General features: G+C 43.6%; 2 protein-coding genes across 3 annotated transcripts; both read right to left on the reverse strand.

Annotated features, from left to right (window-relative positions):
- Window positions 1–335: 335 nt before the first annotated feature.
- On the reverse strand, window positions 336–15,509 carry sdcbp2 (syndecan binding protein (syntenin) 2). Of its 2 annotated transcripts, XM_064298126.1 has the most exons (9): window positions 15,193–15,509; window positions 8,504–8,555; window positions 8,157–8,253; window positions 5,152–5,252; window positions 4,137–4,295; window positions 3,857–4,032; window positions 2,424–2,595; window positions 2,013–2,104; window positions 336–1,282 (listed from the first exon to the last, which is right to left on the reverse strand). In XM_064298126.1, the coding sequence occupies exons 2-9, from the start codon at window positions 8,552–8,554 to the stop codon at window positions 1,228–1,230; spliced, it is 903 nt and encodes a 300-aa protein (XP_064154196.1). In that variant the 5' UTR covers window position 8,555; window positions 15,193–15,509; the 3' UTR covers window positions 336–1,227. The 2 variants fall into 2 exon arrangements, with proteins under 2 accessions (XP_064154196.1, XP_064154197.1); XM_064298127.1 differs by lacking the exon at window positions 15,193–15,509 and having other exon boundaries at window positions 4,137–4,292.
- Window positions 15,510–17,475: 1,966 nt separating this feature from the next.
- On the reverse strand, window positions 17,476–23,701 carry fkbp1ab (FKBP prolyl isomerase 1Ab). Its single transcript, XM_064298129.1, has 5 exons — window positions 23,542–23,701; window positions 23,380–23,427; window positions 21,272–21,384; window positions 19,201–19,351; window positions 17,476–18,855 (listed from the first exon to the last, which is right to left on the reverse strand). Exons 1-4 carry the CDS (start codon window positions 23,576–23,578, stop codon window positions 19,223–19,225), a joined length of 327 nt encoding a protein of 108 aa, XP_064154199.1. The 5' UTR covers window positions 23,579–23,701; the 3' UTR covers window positions 17,476–18,855; window positions 19,201–19,222.
- Window positions 23,702–23,905: the final 204 nt, after the last annotated feature.

The raw sequence follows: 23,905 nt of genomic DNA on the forward strand, positions 1-23,905 counted from the left end.
TTATTCACCTGTATTAATTTATTAATGTGGGTGATTTTAGGTAAGGAAAATGTTTTACATTTAAAATTCAATTATTGACCTGTGCTTTCAGTACAAAGAAAGTATTTTACATATTCCTAACTGATTTTCAGGTCTGCTGTCAAAACTTGGTCGGGTGCTCAGGTTTGGGAATTGCTATGCATGATCAAAAATATGCTGTTGTCCAGCCACTGTCAGCCACTGCCAGCCAATGCTGACCTTAAACGTGCTTGCTGATGGAGCCATTTCCCCTACAAACCCAAACCCAAATAGTCATCTGTTTTCTTCATAGAACAAAATAAAGACAAAAAAACTGATTTTAACCAGAAGGATTTTTTATTCTTATAATTATTTTGATGTTATATCCACATTTTTTGTAAGCTCTAAAATTTTACTTGATGACTGCAATAGCTGTCAAAGAATATATACCTAAAACGCACTTTAAAACAAAAATATGCTACCAATTAGAATACAGTTTTCTGGGACCCACTATGGCAAAATTATTTATTTCTATCTTGTCCCGTACATCTGAATGTGTTCCAACCTTAGAGTCCACCTTTGGCTATTTGCAAAAAACAATTACCTGGGGAAAAGTTGTTTTATGGGACACAGTCAGATTCATAGGAACCATGTATGTGACATGCTTTGTGTAGTTCTGCATACGACTTTCCACAGAGAAAGCTTATAACTCCACCTAGTACCCTTTAATGAAAAGAAAGCTCAGCTTGACCTGTCATCAAAGGGACACTTGACAGATAATGCACTTACAAAGAAGGACTCAAGGACACTTAGCTTTACCCCAGGAACTGTCAATCAGATCTTGAACAAGTATTACGTTACAGTTACCCTGTTGGTTATTCAGTTTTACAGCACTGGTCCCGCAAATTGATGGAATGATGAATGCCAAAGCTCTAAACTCTGGCCAAGTAAGGATGGGTCACATGAAATAAAAAAGGTGCACTGTCAAATAAAAAAAGACATAATAGTATACTTGGCTATAATGGTCGATTATATAAAAAATGACAAAGAATAATCAACAAGCACAAGAATAAGCACAAGAACTTGTGTACTACGATAAAAAGAGGCAACTTGTGTTATGATGACGATGGTGATGATTGTGCTAAAGGAAGTGTTTCAGTACAGGGAGAGATCCCCAGTGAAATATCAACCCATTGGGCCTGGCCAGAGAGGATGGTTCTGCTCACATTCTCACACCTCAGGCACAGAGTGGTCCATCGCTGACCTCAGGAGACCACTGGACATTCTAGAACACGGGACAGTTCAGAAGAGGTCACAAAATGGCTGGACACAAAAACGACAATGCTATACTGAGATCAAAGTCAGGCTGCTATGCCTTGATTGGACAACGCTTAGGTGTCCAGAGCATGCAATTGACCTTTGGCCTGTATGAAGCGTCATTCAATATTAGTATTGCCTATTGGTCTTGGCTTTTGCAAATGTAACCTGCTTGCCAGGGCATCTAAAGTTGTTCTGCATAATACGCACTTGGGTATCGCCACTGGCTTTACGGTTAGCTTGACCAAATCATAAGATATTTTTTATTAATATAAATTCCAAATCAGTATACCACAAAGCACTAACATGTTGAGGATTGAAGTTTCAACTAAATTCAATACAGGGGTAAATATGAGTTCAATATTTGGTCAGTTATACATGGGTTAAATCCCTGGGTTTAAATTTTTCTCTAATCAAATTCTGTGATGTCCTTAAAATGACTAAAAATTAATAATCTAACAAACTGTACCCTTCGCTCGCCATGTACCATTTAAATGTATTTTTCAAATTGCAGCCAATTCTAAAATCTGCAGTGCCCCTGCATCATTTTGGAGCCCAAACTCAAAGTACTCTACAGGATACCCTTGAAGCTGGTGACAGCAAATTAAACTCGTTTTACTCCAGTCCAAAGTTACACAGATGATTACTCTTTATAATCTGCAAGCCCCCTTGCAGTCCTCCCAAACTCCCCAACTCACCTCTTCACCATGTGCTCATAGATGAACTTGGGCATGATGGTAATGGTCATGGTATTTGGGGAGGTGGTCAGGAGGTCCTTAATCTGGGAGTCCTGTGAACACAAAACCAGCAGTCACAATTAGACCACTCCAGTAGACTAGGTTAATATAATTATGAAAGCATGGCGACATATCAGAGCTAATGGAAGCAAAGGGAATTCTGTGTACGCTTTGGCCCTTTGCAAACTGGTAAGGCATTCTAAAGATTAATTATGTTATAAATGAGCCCTGAGGTTTACAGACTAAGAGGCCTGTAAACAGAGTTTCATTCAGATATTTAAAGTCTGTTATTTATGTGTGCCACGTCTCTTTAGTCAGCAGTTTGAGGGCAGGTTTAACCCCGTCACCCAAGCGGGGACGCGGCGCTCTCACCTTGAGCCCGATGACGTTCTGCCCGTTGATCTCGCAGATGTTGTGGTCGGTCAGCAGGCCGTTGCGCGCGGCGGAGCTGTCCTTCACCAGGGACGAGATGCGGCCCGACTTGAAGACGAATCCCACGTGGCCAGAGCTGTCCTTGTGCATGGTGATGGTGCGCTGGAACGGCCTGTAGAGGACACACCGGGCTGATCACCTGCCCATCCTTTACAGAGCCCAGCGTACTAAAGACCAAACCATTCTAAGGTCCACAACAAAAGGCTCATGGGCTAACTGGCTCCAGAGTCACTTTACGTTTCATTTTCTTAACACAACCAAATCTTATATTTATGCATATGTATATGTATGTACAATCACCTTAAAAGACCATTAAATCCCAACCTTTTTAAAGAGTAGCTAGCTGTCCATCACACATTGCAATGAAAAGAGCAGCTGAATCCCGGTGCCAAGACCGGTAGCTCCTTGGTAACCACAGCAACCCGTGCCTGCTGTCAGCAATGCAACGTTAAAGGAAGAAGGGCTGAAAGGCATGTCACTCATTGACATGAGTGGTTCTGGTCCCATTCTGGCATAAACAGTCAAAAGCTCCTTTTCAGAGATGCAAGGCTGAATTAATCTCTAAGAGCCCTGTAGTGTGGAGATTTGTGCAGAATGTTGTACAGGCAGCTGGCCAGCAGGAGGCACCAGAGACAGGCAAAAAGACTGCAAACCACATCAAATCCACAGCTTCCATAAAGGGAAAAAGCACCTCCCATTTCCACATCTACAAATGAATTTCATTTCCAAGAAATTCCCTTTCCAACAGGCTTACATTTGCAGATGGCACAATTATGGATGCATATAGATATTATTTTTGTTGTGCCTTACTTAAAAAGGTATTTCAGTGCATGGGCTGTCTGCCACAATATCCATTTGCTTAAGAGATGCCCTTCCCCTGTTAAGCATTCAATGGACATTATGTAATGGCCATTCCTTTCTTTCTGCCCTCCAGAAGTGAAAAACAAGGGTCTGAACACAAATACTACAAATATTACAAATACTTTCATGCACTGTCAAATTCAATCCAAATTCAAATCGATCATTCTATGCATTATACCCATCTATCAATACATCAGGTACCAAAAACACACAATATTTACAGGGTTATACCAATGTTTTCTAGAAGGTTCTAACTATTTCTGTGCAAGCCCTATAAAGAAAATCATATAAATCACCTTGCACCTGGATGGTAATATTATACCTGAGATTCTAGCCCAGGAGCCTAAGATAGAAAAGTCTTGGATAATGTTGACACCTTGTTTGCAGTACACCTGCTACTGATAAAAAACAGAGCCAGTCTGTGCCTAAGCACTGGCCCTGATAAAGGGACTGTTTGGCTGTGATGATGGTGTGCAGTGTTGAGCTTTACGCGTGCGGCCCCGCTTCCTCACCGGTCCCTGACGACGAGCTCGATGCGCTGCTCGGCGGCGGCCTTCAGGGCCTTGTGGGCCTTGTCCAGGCTCCAGCCGGCGCAGTTGTGCCCGTTGATCTGCAGGACCTGGTCCCCGAAGCGCAGGCCGCCCAGCGCCGCGGGCGAGTTGGCCTGGACCAGCTGGATGAACACGCCCTGCGTGAGCGGGACAGGAAACGCGCCGTTAGCACGCGCGGCTACGCGTGTGGCCCGCGGACGGCCCGGCAGCCCCCCCGGCGACGCCCCGGCGGCACACTCACGTTGTCGATGGCCCGCAGCCTCAGCCCGACCTTCCCGTCCTGGTCCTTGCACAGGATGACCTCGCGGACGCCCGGCCGGATCTCGGCCCTCCGTAACCCCACGTCGGCCCCCGTCACCGGCCGCACCATGCCCCCCAGGCTGGAGGACACCGACACCTGCTGTACACGGCAGGGAGGTCACACAAGAGTGAGTGCGGGGGAGGGGGTGAGCTGATCTTGTGTACCCAGTTGGGGGAGGTGAACAAGCACCCAGAGCCACGGCTACACGCCGAAGACACTGAGAATTCCACCCACAGCCCGTGATTCATTCCATCTGCCGCACCACACACGTCCCCGCCGCCTCTCCGCATCTCCACAGGCCCACAGTCAGGATTAGGCTGGAGAATCCACCCTCCACATTATCCTACACACTGCTCCCATACCAGCCATCAGTGCAGCATTCAGCATGGCTGAGCCACCTAAATACATACGAGAGGCAGTAGGCTTTAGTAATAACACAATCCGTTAGTTAACTTTGCTAACCGTCACTTATTTTGTCATCCAAAAGGTATAAATTGAAAAAAATTTAACCAATAGTCACTTTAATTTCTAATTTTTGGCTTTTCTCCATTTCCCCAGCAGGGATTGTGGAACTCTTCCTTCATTCAAAGCCACTGAATGTCACTGGGATGCTTTATTGGAAGAGGTTAACAGGGACATGCTGAGCAGCGATGTGAATGTCAGACAGATTAAGCAGTGGGCATCTTACATAAACCCCTCCTCCCAGCTCATCCCCCACCAGTAGTCCCCACTAACTCTCACCAGCATACACTGCTATGACATCACTGTTTCAACATAGCCAATATTACATACAGACATACACACGCTCACAGTCATACACACACAAAGACAAGTCTACAAACAGGCACAGAAACAGATGCACAGCACACACACACACGCATGCATGCACATGCACACACACACGCACACACACACACACACACAGAAACACACACACGCACACAGAAACACTTACACTATCTGAAACAGGCACGAGAGCCAGATTCCTCTGCACCTCCTCACTGTTGAGGCTCAGGCCCATGTAGTCTCCCAGATCCTGGAGGTTCGGGTAGAGACCTGGGGACGAGTCACAGAGAGCCAGTCAGAGGCCTGTACAGCTTTAGAGACAAACCGTTAACTGCCAACTCAAATAAACGTATAGCACCACTGTCAAAAAGATGCTGATATGGAAAAAGATGTTCACTATTGAACTCATGAGTGTCACTGAATAATTGCTAGTGTTAAGTGCACTAGCCAATATGAAACAGAGAAAGCCAGTGCAGACCAGGATGGTGAGGGTGGGGTGGGGGATCTACCAACCAACATGGATGCAATTTGGCATCCCCTCCATAGGTGGCACACTAGTCGACTGCCCTTCTAGCCTATGCCTAAAACCGGCTCTGTGGTCATATCCCAAAAATAGAAGAAACAGCCTACAATATCCACAGCAATATCCCAAGGCAGGGGTATGGAGCAGGGGGAAATGAAGGGAAATCACTGAAACTTTCCCCGAGGTTTACCATCTCAGTGTTATTCTCCAGCTACAAAGGGGGAGGGGGCAGTGGGGTTTCAGAATAACCTGAAAATGGGGGTGTCTCTGTAGAGCACTGTCCACATGCTCATTACGAGCCAAAACGTCGGCGGTTCGAGTCCGACCGCGCGACCTTTGTCGCACGTCTCTCCCTCTCTCTACACTGTCCTGTCCAATAAAGCTGAAAAGCCCAAAAAAATATTTATTATATATACATATATATATATATATATATTTAAAAAAAGAATAACCTGAAAATGGTTTGCACAACTTGCCCCCTCCTGAACTTCACAGTAATGATTTCCAGGCATTAGTCACTTCTCCCATTTGACTGATATACTCTGAGCCCCTGCTGTGGGTGGTGGGTGGGAGATGTGGGTGTGTGCCAGGCCACAGTGCACAGAACACGCAGTGCTGAGAGCAGAGAGAAGAGTGACAGAGCAGCTGAACCGCCGCACACAGCACAAACTCATCACTTATAAACGCGCTTACGAAAACACGCCTATGGCGAGGAAACAGAGCCCAGGACACATCCAGCACACCCACGGGCGCACAAATCACACACCGAGAAAGACTGAATGCCAAAATGCACAGGGGCTCTCACACAGAAGCACAAAACAGCCTCTGTTACACTTACATCTCTTCTCTCCCAGAACATCCTGTATTTTAACACCACCTACATAGCCCCTAAATGCACTCACATACGCCACAACTGCTGTTTTAATACACACTGATGAAGACACAGAGAGAAGAGATCCACTGTAGCTTTCACCTCAGCTGTAACCTGTTCAACCCATTTTATTTGCCATCTACTACTTTACACCAGGCTGGCCAGTGGAGGATGGGCTCCCCCTCTATATCCGGGTTCCTCTTGATATTTCTTCCCATTGGGGCGTTCTTTCTCGCCACCGTTTGAGGGTTCTCTCCCACTGGGAGTTTTTTACCTTATGTACCTGCTATTTGGGGGTTCAGGCCTGGTGTTTGCTCTGCTTGCTCTGTCTCTTGCCTTGCTACTCTGTAAAGCGTCCTTGTGACAGCTCTCTGTAAAAAGTGCTATACAAATAAAATAATTTTATTTAATTTAATTGTGTAACATCCAAAAAGCAGCGCTCGCACATAAACCATACACAAGTCCAGTGCTGTCTTCAAGCCCTGCCACCAAGAGCAGCAGCTAATCTCAGATTTTGGCTAATGTTAGACGCTCGGGCGCTTTCCAGCCAGGCCGTGGGATTAAACAGCACCAGCTGGTAAACGAGCCACTGGGCAGCACCAGAACAAGCCCAGCCTGTGTGCTGCACATAGCACTGATCCAACATGGCGCGGGAAAAGGAGACTTTGAGGGACCACTCCTTGAATAACATCAGCAGCAAGAGCAGAAGCAGGAAGTGGTTTGTTCCTGACATTTAGCATTTGATTCATTTGCTCATACTCAGCTCTGCCAATAACTATTATTAGCTCTGGAGCAAGAGCAGTGTGATCATTCCTGTTTGACTGTTAGTCTCTCTATAGGCGTGTGAACAGGATAATCATAAAAATCTGACAGGTTTCAGATGAAACTTTGAGAACACCCAGGAAACGGCTATCCTGCAGGGCTACTACGACGACTCTAATGGGCGGTGGAGGCATGCTCCCTAGTTAATATGGCAGAAAATAACTGCAGGCCATGGCGTCTGGAGAGCTGGATCCAGAGAAAGGAGGTCAGAGTGAGGATGAAAGGGATGGGGGATGGGGAGAGGGCCGGGCTGCCAACCAGCAATGATGTCAGACCGTTTCCTTCTCCTCCTTTCCTGCCTGTCCCTCACGGCCCTGGGGCAGAAGGAACAGTTCCAGCAAAAACACAAACCGCCCCCCCAACCCCCACCCGCCGCTTCCAGGACAGTCTCCATGGCAGCGCTGAGCTAGTCCCACTGAAAGAAAACAAAAGGCTGGGGGCTCGGTGCGGCCCACCCCGTGCGAGGGAACGGGGGAGAGTGACAGAGAGCAGAGAAGGCATGGCTCAGTCTTCCCCTTTCCTCCCACTCTCTTTCTTTCTCTTTCATCTCAGTCTATTTTTGTCTCCAGCTGCTTTTTTCATCTCTCGCTCTCACTCACTTCCTTTAGTTTCCGCGTCTTTCACCCACTTTGCGACCTTCTCAAAGGCTGGGACACACCGCAGAGGAGGGCGACAAAAGGGGACCCATATTCGCTTGGGCCGTTTCAATTCTGCAGCCCCCCACCCCCACCCCCTCCCCTTCCCCACGCAACAATGCCAGGGACAGCTGAGGACCAAAATAAGCGCCATCTCTTGCTTTCAACCTCCTTTCACCATCCCACCACTCTCCACCTCCCCGCAGCCCGCGAGGTATTTTCAGCAGAAAGAGAGCTCTGCTCTCTATACGGGACGGCCCCTGATGGAGGTCTGCAGAAGCGGCGGACAGCGGGAGAGCGCCCTTCAGCAGCCCGCGGCTCACCTGACACTGCCGGACCCGGCCCGCCATCCTGGGGCTGGTAGGCCTCTTCCGCGATGGCCGGGGTGGAGGAGGTGCCCTGAACAAACTGAGATTGGGCCTGGCGGGGGAGAGAGGGAGATTTTAAAATGCGACCCATCACTCACTCACATTTTCATAAAATTCACAATCCGTGACCTTGCGCAAACATATTAGATCCACATTTTCAGTGGTTACAGGCAATCGATTAATAAATCCATAAATCCATTTTACTTCCAAGGCTTAATAATAATCTGGGCAAAACGTCCCAGAAGCATTATTTAAATAAAAATAAATGTATGTTTTAAACTGTGAGGATTCAGTCTCCTTACCTTCAGAACCTTGTCCACCTTGAGGTCCTCCAGGGATGGATAGAGTGACATCCTGTAGAAAAATAAGAGAGAATCTGAATAACTCCAGTGTTTCATAACCGAAAGCGCAAATGAAATGGAGAACTAGGCCAGAACTCACATTCCAAAGGGTTAGGGGAACTACTAAGATCACGAGAAGGCTGTCTGAGATCTGATCAACAGGCATTAACGTAGACCGTTCCCTGCGCCGCTAACGCACACCTTTCCCTACGCCGCTAATGCAGACCGTTCCCTACAGCGCTAACACAGACCTTTCCCTATGCCGCTAATGCAGACCGTTCCCTACGCCGCTAACACGGACCGTTCCCTACAGCGCTAACACAGCCTGTTCCCTACAGCGCTAACACAGCCCGTTCCCTACAGCGCTAACACAGCCTGTTCCCTACGCTACTGCAGGCCATTCCCTACTCCACTAATGCAGACCGTTCCCTACAGCGCTAACACAGACCTTTCCCTATGCCGCTAATGCAGACCGTTCCCTACGCTACTAACACGGACCGTTCCCTACGCCGCTAACACGGACCGTTCCCTACGCTACTGCAGGCCATTCCCTACTCCACTAACACAGACCGTTCCCTACAGTGCTAACACAGAGCGTTCCCTACAGCGCTAACACAGACCGTTCCCTACGCTACTGCAGGCCATTCCCTACTGCGCTAACACAGCCTGTTCCCTACAGCGCTAACAAAGACCGTTCCAGCGCTAACACAACCTCAGAGACATAGGAGTCCAGCCACAGTGACAGGAGGCATGGAACTCCAGGGCCATAAGCCCATAATGAGATTCAAACTTTAATTAAGTGTTTCACCACTAATCCCCCATGATCCTCTTCTGCACACACGTTCACAGCATCACAATGTGTTATTGAGAAGAACAGAAAGGGGGAGGAAAAGGGGAGAGAAAGAGTGCAAAGAATGTTAAAAAACGGAGGGGGGGGGGGGGGTCTGGTTGGAAGAGTGGACTGAGATCCTAATGAAGAGACTTCCCCGATTTCAGACAACCCGCTCCTCTGTAACCCTGAGCGACGAACGAAATAAGCGCACCCTACAAAAACAATAAAGACAAACAAACCAAATGAGTGGATAAGAGGAGGGGCATCGTCCTTCCTCATGCCGATACCACCAGCCTCTTCCTTTAGCCCAAATAAGCAGGCCAGAATCAAGCCATCCATACAGTACATCCCTGAAAATGAACTCCCCTGCACTTACTGACACACTCATGCATACACCTTCCATAAATGGAGAGCCCTCCACTAGCGCACACACATCATGACTCACACAAGCACTCCTCCCACACACTCTTGTGACTGTTACAAAACACATCGTGGATCAACCTTTATCACACCATTGGACCACACATTTTAAAAATTTTTATCTTAACCCTTTTCTCTGTGCCAAACAAAAGAAACTGAAAGATGTGGTGGAAGTCAGACACACGTAGGCGCAGAAGGATACCAACATCACATGAGGAGGAAACCAATCTACTACAGCAAGTGAAGTGGAAAACCATTCCTTGGATGACAAAGCAGCTTTAACAGGAAACAAAACAGAGTGCTCTATGTAGAGCACTCCCATAAAATCAATTAGAGAACAGTCAGTAAGTCACATGACTCAAAGAGCCCATCCCAGGAAACCAAGCAAATATTATCCTAGCTGTATTGTAGGCACACGCATGGTAAAACTGTCCCAGAGGGATACAGTGCACTCCATTTACATTTGACTAGTTTCAATGGCAAATTCTGGTACCCCAGCATACTCATGCAAGTCACGCTGCTTGTGCTCTAAACATGAATAGAAACAGATACTTGAAATGTAGTCCTTTAACCTGACATTAAACTGACACAGAGTAAAGCTAAACATGTTGAAGCACCATTTTCCGTGAAGCAACCATAAAGTCTTCAGCTTCCCCTTTTTGTTGGAAAACACATGACAGGCTTCCTGTGCATAAAATGGGAACCTGATACGAGTTAAAATGCAGGCGCATAAGGGCCCATATGTCCAGTAACACTGTAGCATACAGGCCCAGACCTACAGAATACATACTGCATAACCACATTTACAAAACAAACGCTGACCACACACATCAAAACCACACACAAACACTTCCGACAGAGAGATCAGCTCCCCTATGTCATAAAGCCACTAGCGCAGAAACAAAAACATCATACCTCGGATCACACAGGCACTGAATCTACTGCAATCAGTTAGCACAAAAAATTAAACAATTAAATTCCACAATCAAACGTCCAGAGTTAAACAGGTTCGTATGAGAATAAAGACCTGACATAGGTCTATGCCCCATAAGATTGCAGTACACTGCTGATTTTTTCTGCAGATACCTTACAAGGAAATGTATACTTCAAAGCATATAGTAACTCTTATGTAACTGGAATAGCTAGGTAAGACTTGCGCAGAGGTGTTCAACCGCCTGGCATGTCATCCTGAGAAAGATACTAACCTACTAGTCGGCAAAAGCTCATTAAGCTTGTAAAGCTTATATCGTCATACCATTAAAGAGAAGTCACTTTCTGGGTTTTTAACATTTACTCAATAAGGATGCTGGTACAATTAGGACCCCTCCACGCACATGCACACACCCACACGCACGTGTGCGCACACACACCACCAGGTACTCTGGAGTGTTGGTTATGCATATTGTGCATCTCCCTGACAGATTTTATTTTACAGACAAAATTCAGTGAACCAAAATGATCAAGGAACAGGATGCTCCCTTTGTCCCAGTAAATGGGAATACAATAAACTTGAGTTCAGAAGAAACAGCAATGCAGAGACAGCACTTTGGTGTGAGATATTAGCTAAATGATCGCAAGACAAAAAGCTAAGAAGATTATGGTGGGAGGCAGCTTAAATCCATAACTGTTGTCTTGTACCGCTGAACTACATTCTCTCAGCCATCCCCACTGCTTTCATGCAGCAGACAGCAAATTGCCTGTCTTCATAACTGTTCATTTCCTCATCACCGAAAGCCAAACATTGCAAGCACACTTATTGCACAAGCCTACAGCACCAGGTAGCAACAGCGGGATGGTTGCTTGGCTTGTGCATTTCATGTCACACCCCCTGGGAGAACTCCCCCAGAATCCTGACAACAAAGTGCATATCAAGGAGGCCCATCTGCATTTTAGGAAATTAGCAGAGGGACTTACACACAGCTTACATTATTTCTTTTCACCTGCCCATTTATACAGCTGGATACCGTTACTGGGCATTGTTATTGTGCAGGAACTGTGACTGGATATGTACATTTCTAATCACATTTCACAGGCAGGCAGCCATCAGTATCCATGGGCCCAGAACCAAGAGTTTCATTATGAAAGGCAGACCAGGAATAAACCAGAGAGCACAGTGGCGTGTGTGTTTTTTTCAGGTCTGGGTGCCAGGAAATAGAGCCCGCCCACTACAGCAAGATGGGGTTGATTAGTTCTAAACTCACACAGTTTTTATCAAACGTGTCACGCGCTAAAACGTCCCCAGTGACCGACGCACTGAGCGCGATCGCAGATCTTCCCAGGGTTCTTTGTTCTCCAATAGAAAACAATGGCTTCCAGTTCGCCGTTCACTCTCGGCCCTTGATAAGACGTCCAAAGCAAAAGATCAGTGTTCACAAGGCCTTCCTCTCGCTGGCTACTTCCAGGCTAGGCGTTAGCTTCAGATATCCCAAGTCAGCTTGAGAAGTGTGAGGTGATGCTTTGTGCTCGTGATGAAACCACAGACTGGCCTGCCCGCAGACTTATTCCAGCAATAGGTCACCAGCCCCTCACTCCACCCTTACATGACTTAATAACCAGTTGTGCAAATATAGAGTTATTCTTGAAAATGGAGGGTAATAATGTTTCTTGTACACCTGTAGTGGTGGTCACCTTAAATACAAATCAAAACTTGGAGTGAAATAAGTGAGACAAAGTGAGATAAAAGCAAGTACAGCTTGTCCATCTGGTTTTGCATAGTTTCGATGAAGCATTAATGACCTTGCTCCGCAGCTGCAGAGCTATATATGTTTATTATAAGTAATGTACAAATTAAAATGTCCTGATGTGTTAATTTGACATATCATAAACATTTACTTCTGTTCAGCCCGCTTTCACACTTTAAATTCTGTACAAACAGGCAGCATTTACTGGGGCTCAGATTCATTTACAGGGGCCCAGATCAATTTACAGGGGCCCAGATTCATTTATAGGGGCCCAGGTCAATTTACAAGGGCCCAGATTCATTTATAGGGGTCCATATTCATTTATAGGGGCCCAGATTCATTTACAGGGGCCCAGATCAATTTACAGGGGCCCATATTCATTTACAGGGGCCCATATCCATTTACAGGGGCTCAGATCAATTTACAGGGGCACAGATTCATTTTCAGTGGCCCCGATTCATTTACAGGGGCCCAGATTCATATACTTAAAACTTCACACAATTATTTTACTGATTACAGAATAACCACACCAAATCAGAGAAAGCTGAACATGAGCAGTGCCAGGGAGAACATGATTTTTGGAAGTACACTCTATAAATAAGTACTGAAAGAATGAAGGTATGTGAAAAGCATTACCAAAAAAGATAATAACAAAAGTATGTGTTTGTCCTGGGAGAAAGAGGAGGTAAATACTGCTGCTACTGCAACAAGGAGCAATAGTAACAGGAATAGCTTTGTCATAGTGTCTACTTCCTTTTCCAAGGTACATTAGCTTTCATGCAAACGTTAGTTTCCACATTGTAAATGAATGAATTCAGGAAAACCCCAAGGCAACACCAGCAGTCTATCTACACCTAAATGTGGCTAGTGATGATGAGGCAGAAGTAAACTGAGATTGATAAACCTGACTATAACCCTGTATTTACCATTCTAAGGATTGTAAGAGGCAGAGATTAACCTAGAGTAGAAAATGCACCTCAGGTTCTGTCCAATGCAATCATTTTACTACTTTCTTTCAATGTCAAAGTCAGTTTGCAGATTTTCAACTGACAGTGCAACCACATCCAGAAGGAATTGATTAGACATACTTCATGCTTTGCTGGAGAGACTACAAGAGACAACAGTACACTTCATCAGGCTCTTACTGGAAATGTACAAGGAAAGCCCCCAAATGCTAAGATATGAAGAGAAAGATTAACTATATGGGATCATTCCTATGCCAAATGATTGTGTAATCCCAGCTGTAAACCACACATGACGAACGGGTGTCCTGGACAACACAATTACACAAATATGTTTTTAAAGATCAAAGGACTGGTTTACTAAATTCCAGTTACCATTATAATCTTATTAAGGGGTCGTTTTCAAAAGTTCCATTCTCTCAATTTCATAATGAGGCTGAATCTCTGAGTACAACGATACCTCGCATAAAGCACCTCAAGGAACAGTTAACATTTTTTCCACTTTTCAGTGAGTTTCATTTCTCTGGGCAGCTCGGTCCATCCACTGCATTGGGGTCACATGTCCTGTGTAGGCTACATGCCATCACAGTTGCCAGAATTCAGTTTCCTCCTTTGTAAATCACACGTCCCTGAGATATAAACAACAGTAGCCAAAACAGTGACGTACTCCTTACTGCATGCATTAGTCCCATCAACAGGTAGGCCTAAAGCGACTGCTAAAGTAGAAAAAAAATTATGGAATTACTGTGTCATTGTAGAACTGTTCCGCGATAATCTTAGCTAGCCTAATCCAGGCTTTATTCCTGCCAGTAGGGATCAATTTAATAGAATGTATAGGCCAATTACAAGTGAGGGTAAAATAACAACGTTAAGTTAATTTAAATTTGCTGGACTAGTAAATTAAACTGCTATTTAGGTACTGCTACTACTTACTACTAGCTAACAGAATTCGTTTTGCTTTCTAAATCTACCCTCCAAGTGGCTACCATTTGGACAAATTACTGCCCAACTTTAGTTAAGGTTAGCTTTCGAAATTGTTCACGGCAAATATTTACACGCCCGCAACTGGGTTACTCAGCCTGCTAAACAGTATCCATTCAAGATAGCGCTAACCCTTAACTAATATTTCCGAAGGCCTGTTTGTCGGATCCCTTGTTTGGACTTCCCGTTAGCAAGCCACAGATGTTCTAACTTGGTTAACGGTAGCTACCTCCATACAACGCGCAAGAGATGTTAGCCAACAAGCTAACTATGTGTTGTAGTTTAAAGAAAGAATAACATTTATCCATAAACAACCACAAATCGGAAAACAGAAGACGAAAGATAACTAATGTGTATAACATCCACACTAAGCAAACAGTTAAGGAAAGCGGACATAATTCAACTTTGAAAAGAGCTTATTTTTTAATGGATTTAAAAATGCCAGATGGTGCCCTGGTTGACGACATCAAAGGACGTCAAACAATCGCCTCAAATTATAGGAATATTTCCGTTAAACTAAAATGACTTAAGTGAAAATTAACGAAACTAGCTAAATCTCACATATTTAACACCAGGGGGAACTTCATCCACAGTGAACGCCTTTGTTCCCCTGCTAGCTATGCTAGTTCCTTGGCTGGTTAGATAATGTTAAATACAAGCACAAGAAAACTAGGTAGGTAACACGCTAGCTAACTAAAGGTAACGTTACCAGTTTGTTAACTGTCGATATTTATTATAAATTTGTGCCGGAAAGTGGACCGTGTAGTGACTTACCTTACAACTTTCAGCGATATCCGAATCAAATTAAAGTGAAATTTCAGGCTGGACAACTGCTCTCGCAAAATTGCGGATTGTACACACCGAGTCTTTCGCAGTAAACGACAGTAAACGAAAGTAGCCCTAGCGTTGATTTCCCGTTCGAAACTCGATCAATGACGTACTTGAGTGTGACTGCCTACAGTCCATCAGCTGTGACGAAGATATTACACGTACACTGGAATGTTGGCAAAACAAGTCAACCTGAAAACTCCCTTAAATTCGCGAAGGATCAACGGTCTATAGTTCTGCACTTAAGTTCCACTCGTCAGAATGAAAATGTGAGAAGGGAACAGGTGAGGGCGTGGCAGGTAGGTAAAGTGCTAATTATTTAGTGCTGTTCTGGGACAACATAATTTTATTGTATTACTTTAATAGGATTAGACTTTTTAAAGTATAATATAGATAAATAAATATATTGTAATTATTATTGTCATTAGTAGACTCTTCTGACGTAGCCTACGAAAATGGTCTCGTATCCGTAGCTGTGTATTAAAAACGGTGCTTGCCCCCCCCCCCCCCCCCCCCGGTTTAAAAAAACCAGGAACAGGTTATTGTCGTACTCTTATCTGGGTAAACAAAGACCTACGCCCTATACCAGTCTTTCGTATAGAGTGAATTGCATTTAGGCGTAGTATTGTGATCCAACTTTCGGACATTTGCAAAATAATATATATAAAATATATATATAATATTGGAAAAATTTGGAAAGCAAACACTATGCACATCTTATGAAAGTTACGGCATTAATAAATTCACTGCGTTTCTCTCAGTATGTATTGTACTGCTTCATGTTTCATTGATATGCCCCTGGATCCCCCCATGTACATGTTTGTGTAAATAGTAGCCCAGGCCAAAATGATGAATTAAAAAGTGTGCGATTTTGGTAAACTTTTCACGTTCTATTTGTAGAAATAGAGCAGCGGTAACCTGGTTCCTTGAGATCTACAATCCTGTAGGTTTTTATTCCAACCAAAACAAACCACACCTCAATCAACAGCCAGAGATCTTGTTGAGCCGCTAATTTGTAGTCAGGTGTGCCAAATTCGGGTTGAAATTAAAACATACAGGATGGTAGATCTCCAGAAAAGGGTTGGATACCATTGAAATAGAATAACAATTGAACAGAATAACGGTGGCACTGTTGCCTTACAGCAAGATCCTTGGTTAAAATCTCAGCCGGAGCCTTTCTGTATGCAGATTACATGTTCTCCCTGTGTCCGTGTGAGTTTCCTCCAGATACTCCGGTTTCCTCCCACAGTCCAGACAGGCAGGTTAGGTTAATTGGAGAGTCTAAATTGCGCCTAGGTATGAGTACGTGAGTGAATAGTGTGTGGCCCTGCAATAGGGTGTATTCCTGCCTCTTGCCCAATGCATACTGGGATAGACTCCAGCACCTCCCACAACCCTGACCAGGAATAAGCGGTATAGATTAAGGATGAATGGATCTCCTTGGGCAGTGCTGCTAATTCTTACATACAAACCTCAACAAACATGAATTTGAAAACTACATGTTTTATATACTGCATTTTCACAATAACTAAACATGGATACCATTTGTCAGTTACAACTTAAGTTGTGATCAACAGTAAGCTGTGGCTTTTCACAGTTTTGGCGTGAACCTGCAAATAGTGAAATTATGATTTACAGCAAATAATGCAATTAAAATTTACATTACCTTAGAATTGTTATTAAAAGCTCAGGTCGGTCCAGTGTTTATTTACAAATGCACTGAAAGCTTTAGGAGTCCACTCAGAGGGTTCCCCCAGCTCTCCTGTTATCATACCCACAATAAAGTTGTATTCAGTGTACAACCATGAGAAAGTTAGCAGTAAGCAATGGTCAAAAGGCCCCAGAACTGGCTGAATCAATAATATATAGATGGGAGAGGAACTCACAGGACCATATACAATACGTTAATCAGTCACGCAATCTCAATCACACTAACAAATGATTGCAGTTACAGCAAACATAATCAGAGCCCAGAGAGAACGAAGAGCTACAGTAGACAAAGACAGAAAGACAGAAGAGCAGGTTTAATTAGATGACCTGAACTCTGTGTTGCATTTTCAGTTGCTCCCAAAGAATCTTTATTTACTTTTCCTTCACTGAAATAGACTACTCTTCACAACAGATTCCTGCTTCTCTCTCTCCCTCGCAGACTGTCCATAAACATCTCTCCTTTCCAAGAGAAAACACTAAAATGAGTGTACCGCGTCAAGAAATAAAGCAAAACAAGACTTTCATTTTTCCCAAAGCTGGTAGAAAGCACTTTATTGCAACAGCACATTTGATTTCATTGGTTTTGCCTGCGTATTTAACTCAGCACACAGATACACAGTGCAGTAAAGGACCGTTCATGCCACACTGGACAGCTAACATCGAGAGCAGTGATGACCAGCATCTCATAACATACTTTATTCAGGTTCATATTTCATGTGAACACCTTTTTTCAATTCAATATAAAAGGATGCATCTGCCTCCCATTACCACACTGGTAGCACTTAGGCAGTGTGGCCCATGTTACTAGTGACATTGATAGCTTGCAAAAGTAAACTATTTCATTATAGAATAAGCATTTATTTGAGATAGAAAGTTGGCATCTGAAAAATATATTTAATGGCAAGTTGTTTAAACAAAAATAAGGAGGGGGAGGTTAAGATTTAACAAGTTCCTCGACCCCAGTATTTTTATTTCTTTTTAGGCAATTTAAAAGAAAAAAATCACTACTCGAATTAATGTGCATGTACGGTACGCAACTTCTGCACGGTATGCAGGTATATGGCTTTGTGAAAAGTTGACTTGAAAGAAGGAAAATAATATTGATTCAATTTAAATTCATACAAGAACAAAGATTCCTGGTATCCTACATGGCATGCTGGCCTGATGTGGTGTAGGCACACAGATCTGAGAGGTACATCAATTTCACTACTTCCTGTGCACAGAATGCTGGCTATTTTTCTGCATTCAAAACTAGATTCCCTAAAAAAGGGGGGTGGACAAGGGGTTCCATTCACTTGTGTTCAAGGCAAAGTGAACATGATTCAATACAATTCACAACTTTAACATGTTTAAAGAGTTCTTGCTTGGAATTGCTAAGGAAGTCCACAATTATATTTTCAACAACACTACTCAATATTAATGACATTATGTACTAAGTCTTCAGAGCCTAAAGCTGTGAAATCTCCTAGTTTCCTATAGGAAGGCGTGGAAAAGAAAAAAGCACACTAATTTTTCCCCATTTAAGCTGATATATTACTAAACACCAAAGAATTGATCACCAGTGTACCTCGGTAATTATCTATGTGTCTTGCTGTTGCTGTTAATGTATCATTGGTATGTCTGTATATATGCTTGATCATGCACAACTTATAAATTCTACACAAAACAAAGCAAAATAAAGCACAATTTAAAATTCAAGATTAAGAACTTCACGAGGTTTGTAAGGTTATGGCCCACAGATTTTTAAAGGAAGGATGTGGAGGGGGGGGGAATGAGTCACAAATACACATTTTCTACATATGGGTAAGATAGTGACCAAAGTGGAACTATTGACTGAAGCCTAATAAAATCAAGTGCATACTCTCCTAGCTTTTTCGGTTTTCCAAGATAGGAGGCAACCTGCAAAGAGGGAAAAGAGAAGTGAGCTATTGCACAAACAGCCATGTGGAGAGTTAAAGAAAATACAGTTTGGTCAAAATATGGCAGAAAATGCTATTGAGCAGTGGTGGCCTAAACAAGTGAAGTAATGAGACTGATCTGGTTTACAAGCATTTCCTAGGCAACCTAAGGGGTACCAATCAGACAGAAAAATACTGATTATATGTTTCTATGGACTTCTACAAGTACATGACTTAAACATGTCACTTGTCCTTACAAGATACTGAGATGTGGATGGACGTGAGATTCAGGCAAATTCATTATTTTTACATTACACAGTACATTTAATACATTCTTAATACTTACAACAAAAGGCAGTGGGGATGCTTTATTCGAGGCTCAGTAGCTCCACATCAAAAATGAGAGTGGCGTTAGGCGGGATGATGCCAGGGTGGCCCTTGTTCCCATAGGCAAAGTCAGGAGAGCAGGTCAGCTTGGCCCTTTGGCCCACACTCATCTGTAGGAGAAAACGGGGAATGGGGAAGGAAGAAAGGATTTACACCTTCACAACACAAATGTGGGTTGGTCCATTCGAGGGACATTAGCGACTGAAGGAGTATTCCATTTCTTAGTATTAGCATGGTTTCCCCAAGGAGCCTGTAGTTGATCCTGGTATCATGGTACACTACACAGCCCAAATGCCTCAAAATATTAATTCCAGGATACAGATATAAAATCCAGATCAATGAGTAATCCACTAAGGTGCCCCATAAGGTTTCCATTTTGTTTTCAGATACAAAATGCATGTTGCCCTAACCATCAGCTCTGATGCAACACAAACTACTGTCTAGAAAAAAATGTAGTGGCATGAACACTGTTTGTGCCACATACTAGTTATCTGGGAAGCATAACTTTTAGGAGTGCTGAGTCTGCCATCTGTGCTCAGAAGTTCTTTCCAACATAATTGTCCCAATTTCAGTTCTCTTTTAAGTGGAGATATTGTCCTGACAACAGGAACATTTAACAGTTTAAACATTTTAAGAGATGTCTTCCATAACCGCTAGTAAGCATCTGAATATTTGAAATGGCTTAATGCATTACAGTTATGTGCCTTCCTACAGGAAAGCCTCCAGTTTGTAACTGGCATAGCTAACCAACAGATCAGGCTGGTCAGCTGAAAGAGTAACAGTGCAACAGTGCTCCCAAACCAATGTCTGAAAATGACATAGAGCTCAAACCACTTCAGTGTGGGCCCAAAGGTTAGTCCATGGATTTCTATACCTTAGTGTAGGACAGAATCAGCAAGTGACAGTCCCCCCCCCCCCCCCCCCCCCCCATTCTGGGGTCAGATCACTGTCTTTGACTGTGACTAATATAATGGGGAAAGCCACCCTCGCCCAACATACAGTAACAAAGTATTGAAAAGCTTGATGGATTCCTGACAATTCTAAAGTATCAGTACAGATTTGCAAAAGACAACTGCCTCAGATATGAAACAACAAGGTATGAAATGCATTTTTATGCCTGGGCTTTGAAAGCACCACATAAGCTTGAATTGCAACGACACAGTTATAGTGAAGGTGGTACCGCTTCAAACCAACATTGTTCACACTGGCACAATTGTGAACTCATCTTTTCCCCTTCTGCTTCTCGGTACCCCAGAGGAACAAGTGATAAACTTCCTGGCGGGCACACTTTCAAGCTCTGAGGTATACACCTCACGGAGATGCTTCACAGAGCCAAATTCAGCCACGTTTTTAAAGGGGAGACTGCATACTTCATCACTGTATTAAATATAAAAGATTTACTCATCAGTGCTGAAGGCAAATGAGTTGAGTGCATCTGCAGGGACAGTTCAGCACATGAGTCTACACACAGCATTCACCAAAAAGCATTCTTCCATTAGAACAAGGATTCAACCCTAAAATTGGGATGAGGTGAGGGATGAATTGGTGGGGATTGGGGAAGCCTGACACTTGCAAGAGCCAGAGATGCTTCTGATCTTCCCCCACATTTGAATTCCTGTTTCAAAACCCTCTGACATTATCAGAAAGGGTTATCAACACTTAATCTCAATTCTGTGCTTCGCTCCATGGTCCTGACTGAACACTGCCTCACCAAGTCAGTGCTAACTGTGACTGGTAGTGCCACAGGCCCATGCATAGATACCAATGGAGGGAGGTTCCCAGCAAATGGAACTCACTGCCTCATAACACCATAAAAACTCCTCTAGTAACATAAGGCGCCGGTACGCCAACTGCATAAGCTATCAGAAATTTCAAAAAGAGACAGATTAACACTAATACCAGTATAACCTTTGCTCTACTACCCAGCAGCACTGAAAATCAAGGCCTTGGGGTTTGGGTTTAAATGCTTGATAGTGCCTCCTGCATCTCTGCCAACACCTAAAACGTGTCAATATTGGAGATGTCCATACCTGCACAACACCCTCCTCCCAGCCACGGATCACTTCCTGTTTTCCTATCTTAAATTTGAAGGGCTTGTCTCTGTCTCGCGAAGAGTCAAACTTGCGGCCATCTGTAAGGGAGCCTGTGTGGAGAAAACAATTGAAAGAATGCGTTTTAATGCTTTATATGAGATTTAAGTACTATCACTTCTATACCTTCTTGAAGTGGTAACAAATGTAAACACCTGAGCAGAACGGAACATCAGCAGTCACATAATCAAATTAGGCTACATTTCAATTGAAAGGACTACTGCAGCTATAATGTCTTTGGGATTTACATAAATCGATACGAAACTATTTTAAAATGCATTTCAGCAATCTGTACTAGCAAAAACAAGTGACATGCAATTAAATAAAAACCAAAAATATGTGAAAAGCTGCCAAGCTCCGTTATTTATGTCAGGGTGACATTACAACCCTTAGCAGTCAATGTTAACTGTCAGCGGTAGGCTGCTTCAACAGTATGTAATTACAAATGTGCTTGTATCTTTTTCGTTTCATGTAATTACGCCTATACAGAACTGTGGGGAAGTATCAGTATATCTTCAAAAATCGCAAATCACATTTTGGGATATAGTGCATTTTCAAGTTCCGACATTGTTATTCAACCGAGATAAATAATACGAGCAACTACGTGGATTACACCACACTGAAATTCAAAGAGGCGCCTATATATCTAGCTATATAACAACTGAGTTGATTTTACGTTAAAATTCAACCAACAAACCGTGTCAAAATAGACAAGGACAGAACGGCTCGGTCAACCCAAGTCGACTAACGCTGAAGATAGCATTACTGGTTGTGAACGCAAGAGGCTTTGGCAAATGAGGGCGTCAAAAGATTGAAAAATTAACAGTAGATACACAATGAGCTAAAACTAATACATTCGGGGGTTAGCTTGCTAGTTATACCAGCGTAACAGAGAAAGTGGAGTGATGCCCGTCACTGTGGCCATTTTGAGGTTTGCCAGAGGCCTTCACGTAATGCAGAAATATTGCGGCAGAAATTCCCTACCGTACGAGACATACGGATGCTTACGTTTGGCTACAGAAGGAAAGAGGTCGGCTTTGATTACTAAAACGTGGGATTAAGCAAGACAAAAAGCATGATTTCTGCCTGGAATATATAGCTAACATTGGCTATTATTTCAACGTTACATAATCGAACAGAACGAGGGTTCTGGTTTCGTTGATACAGCGGAAGATATCACGCGAGAACAAAAACGCCTATCACTACGGTTTTGCGAGCAACGCGACTGTAGTGTAAGTTAACGTTACACGTTACTGACAGCTAGCGTTGAAATTCAGGACAAGCAGAATAAGTTAGTGCAATTAAACGACCAATATGATGAGCAGCTGTCCATGACCGTCGATTTGACACTACATGAGTCTTACGTTAGCGAAAAACAAACCAACTAGTTTGTGCTACAGCCGAAGAACAATGTAGAAAACGATACAATCCCATAAAATCAATCACTCTAGACTCCAAGCGATAACTTAATCCGTTCGTTCACCCAACGCCACCAACCCCCTCAGCCCCAACAAAGAGAGAAAATCGCCAGACGAGATTTAAATCCCTCTGTCTGTCTCCAAGAGTGAATCTAGCGGTTTTGGCGGCTCTTCACACCAGCTATGCTGGCCTCCCCTTTTACCCCAAAGAAGAGTTATAAATCGGTTTTGTAGCATTTCGAAACTATCGTTAGACTAATAAGCTATTCAGTCACTGGCATTACAAGACCATTATCGTAAATCAACGTTAATTACTTAGATAGCTTTACGGTTACCAAGAACTATACATGAATATCTTGCTACACAATACACTACAGAAGTGAGTAGCTAGCGAGATGCTTAGAATAGCTCTATGAATGCAAAATGGTGGGGTATCACGTTAAATACTAAAAAGAAAGTGAGCGAACGTTAGCTAGCTAGCGATACTAACTATAAACCCAATGAGCTAGCTTGTCAGACGCATAATGCTAAGTCTAAGCACAACGTCAGCCAAGCGCAATCTTGTACGATTCCTGGATATGCGAACAAACAGCAACTCGGATAAACCAGTTTGTTAACAGGGTAACTCACCGATATAATGCACCACGCACGTCTGTCCTTTTTTGGGAAAAGTCCTTCCTGTAAAACGCGCAAAACAAAGAAACAACGGTTGATCACATATCATCCAAAAGTAGCTACACGCAATCAGTAACATTCCACTAATGTAGTATTTCATGTAAACCTAAGCATTACCGTCGCCCGGGGTTATTGTCTCAATCTCAACTCCCATCTTGTCTGTCGGTATTTCCCTCTCTGTTACCGTAATTCCCGTTATCTGCTCGCTAGCCGTTTGTCAATCCAGTCCTGCCTGGACTGCATGCAGCGCCGCCCACGTGATCTGAACGTAGTTGGAGCTGGACTTCCGACACCGGAAAGAGTGGGGGAGGAGAGAGCATTAACGACACTCTAGGAGACCGTGGGTTGGTCCCTCTGAACTGTGGTTGGTCCCAAGTTGTCCTCGGAACGTCGAATTATGATTTTATCTGTCTGCATCAGATATTAGCTTGCAATACAGCAAATATCGATATACTGTGCGCTTCATAACGTTTGGGACACA

This window comes from Anguilla rostrata, chromosome 11 (genome assembly GCF_018555375.3).
Source record: "Anguilla rostrata isolate EN2019 chromosome 11, ASM1855537v3, whole genome shotgun sequence".
Lineage (NCBI taxonomy): Eukaryota > Metazoa > Chordata > Actinopteri > Anguilliformes > Anguillidae > Anguilla > Anguilla rostrata.

Coding starts and splice junctions, on each gene's coding strand:
- sdcbp2 (XM_064298126.1), bottom strand. CDS start 8,554: ATGTCACTCTATCCATCCCTGGAGGACCTCAAGGTGGACAAGGTTCTG. Junction 8,254..8,503: donor AGGTGGACAAGGTTCTGAAG/GTAAGGAGACTG, acceptor CTCCCCCGCCAG/GCCCAATCTCAGTTTGTTCA. Junction 5,253..8,156: donor GCCGGGTCCGGCAGTGTCAG/GTGAGCCGCGGG, acceptor ACTCGTCCCCAG/GTCTCTACCCGAACCTCCAG.
- fkbp1ab (XM_064298129.1), bottom strand. CDS start 23,578: ATGGGAGTTGAGATTGAGACAATAACCCCGGGCGACG. Junction 23,428..23,541: donor GACAATAACCCCGGGCGACG/GTAATGCTTAGG, acceptor CGCGTTTTACAG/GAAGGACTTTTCCCAAAAAA. Junction 21,385..23,379: donor GTGCGTGGTGCATTATATCG/GTGAGTTACCCT, acceptor TTCTCCACACAG/GCTCCCTTACAGATGGCCGC.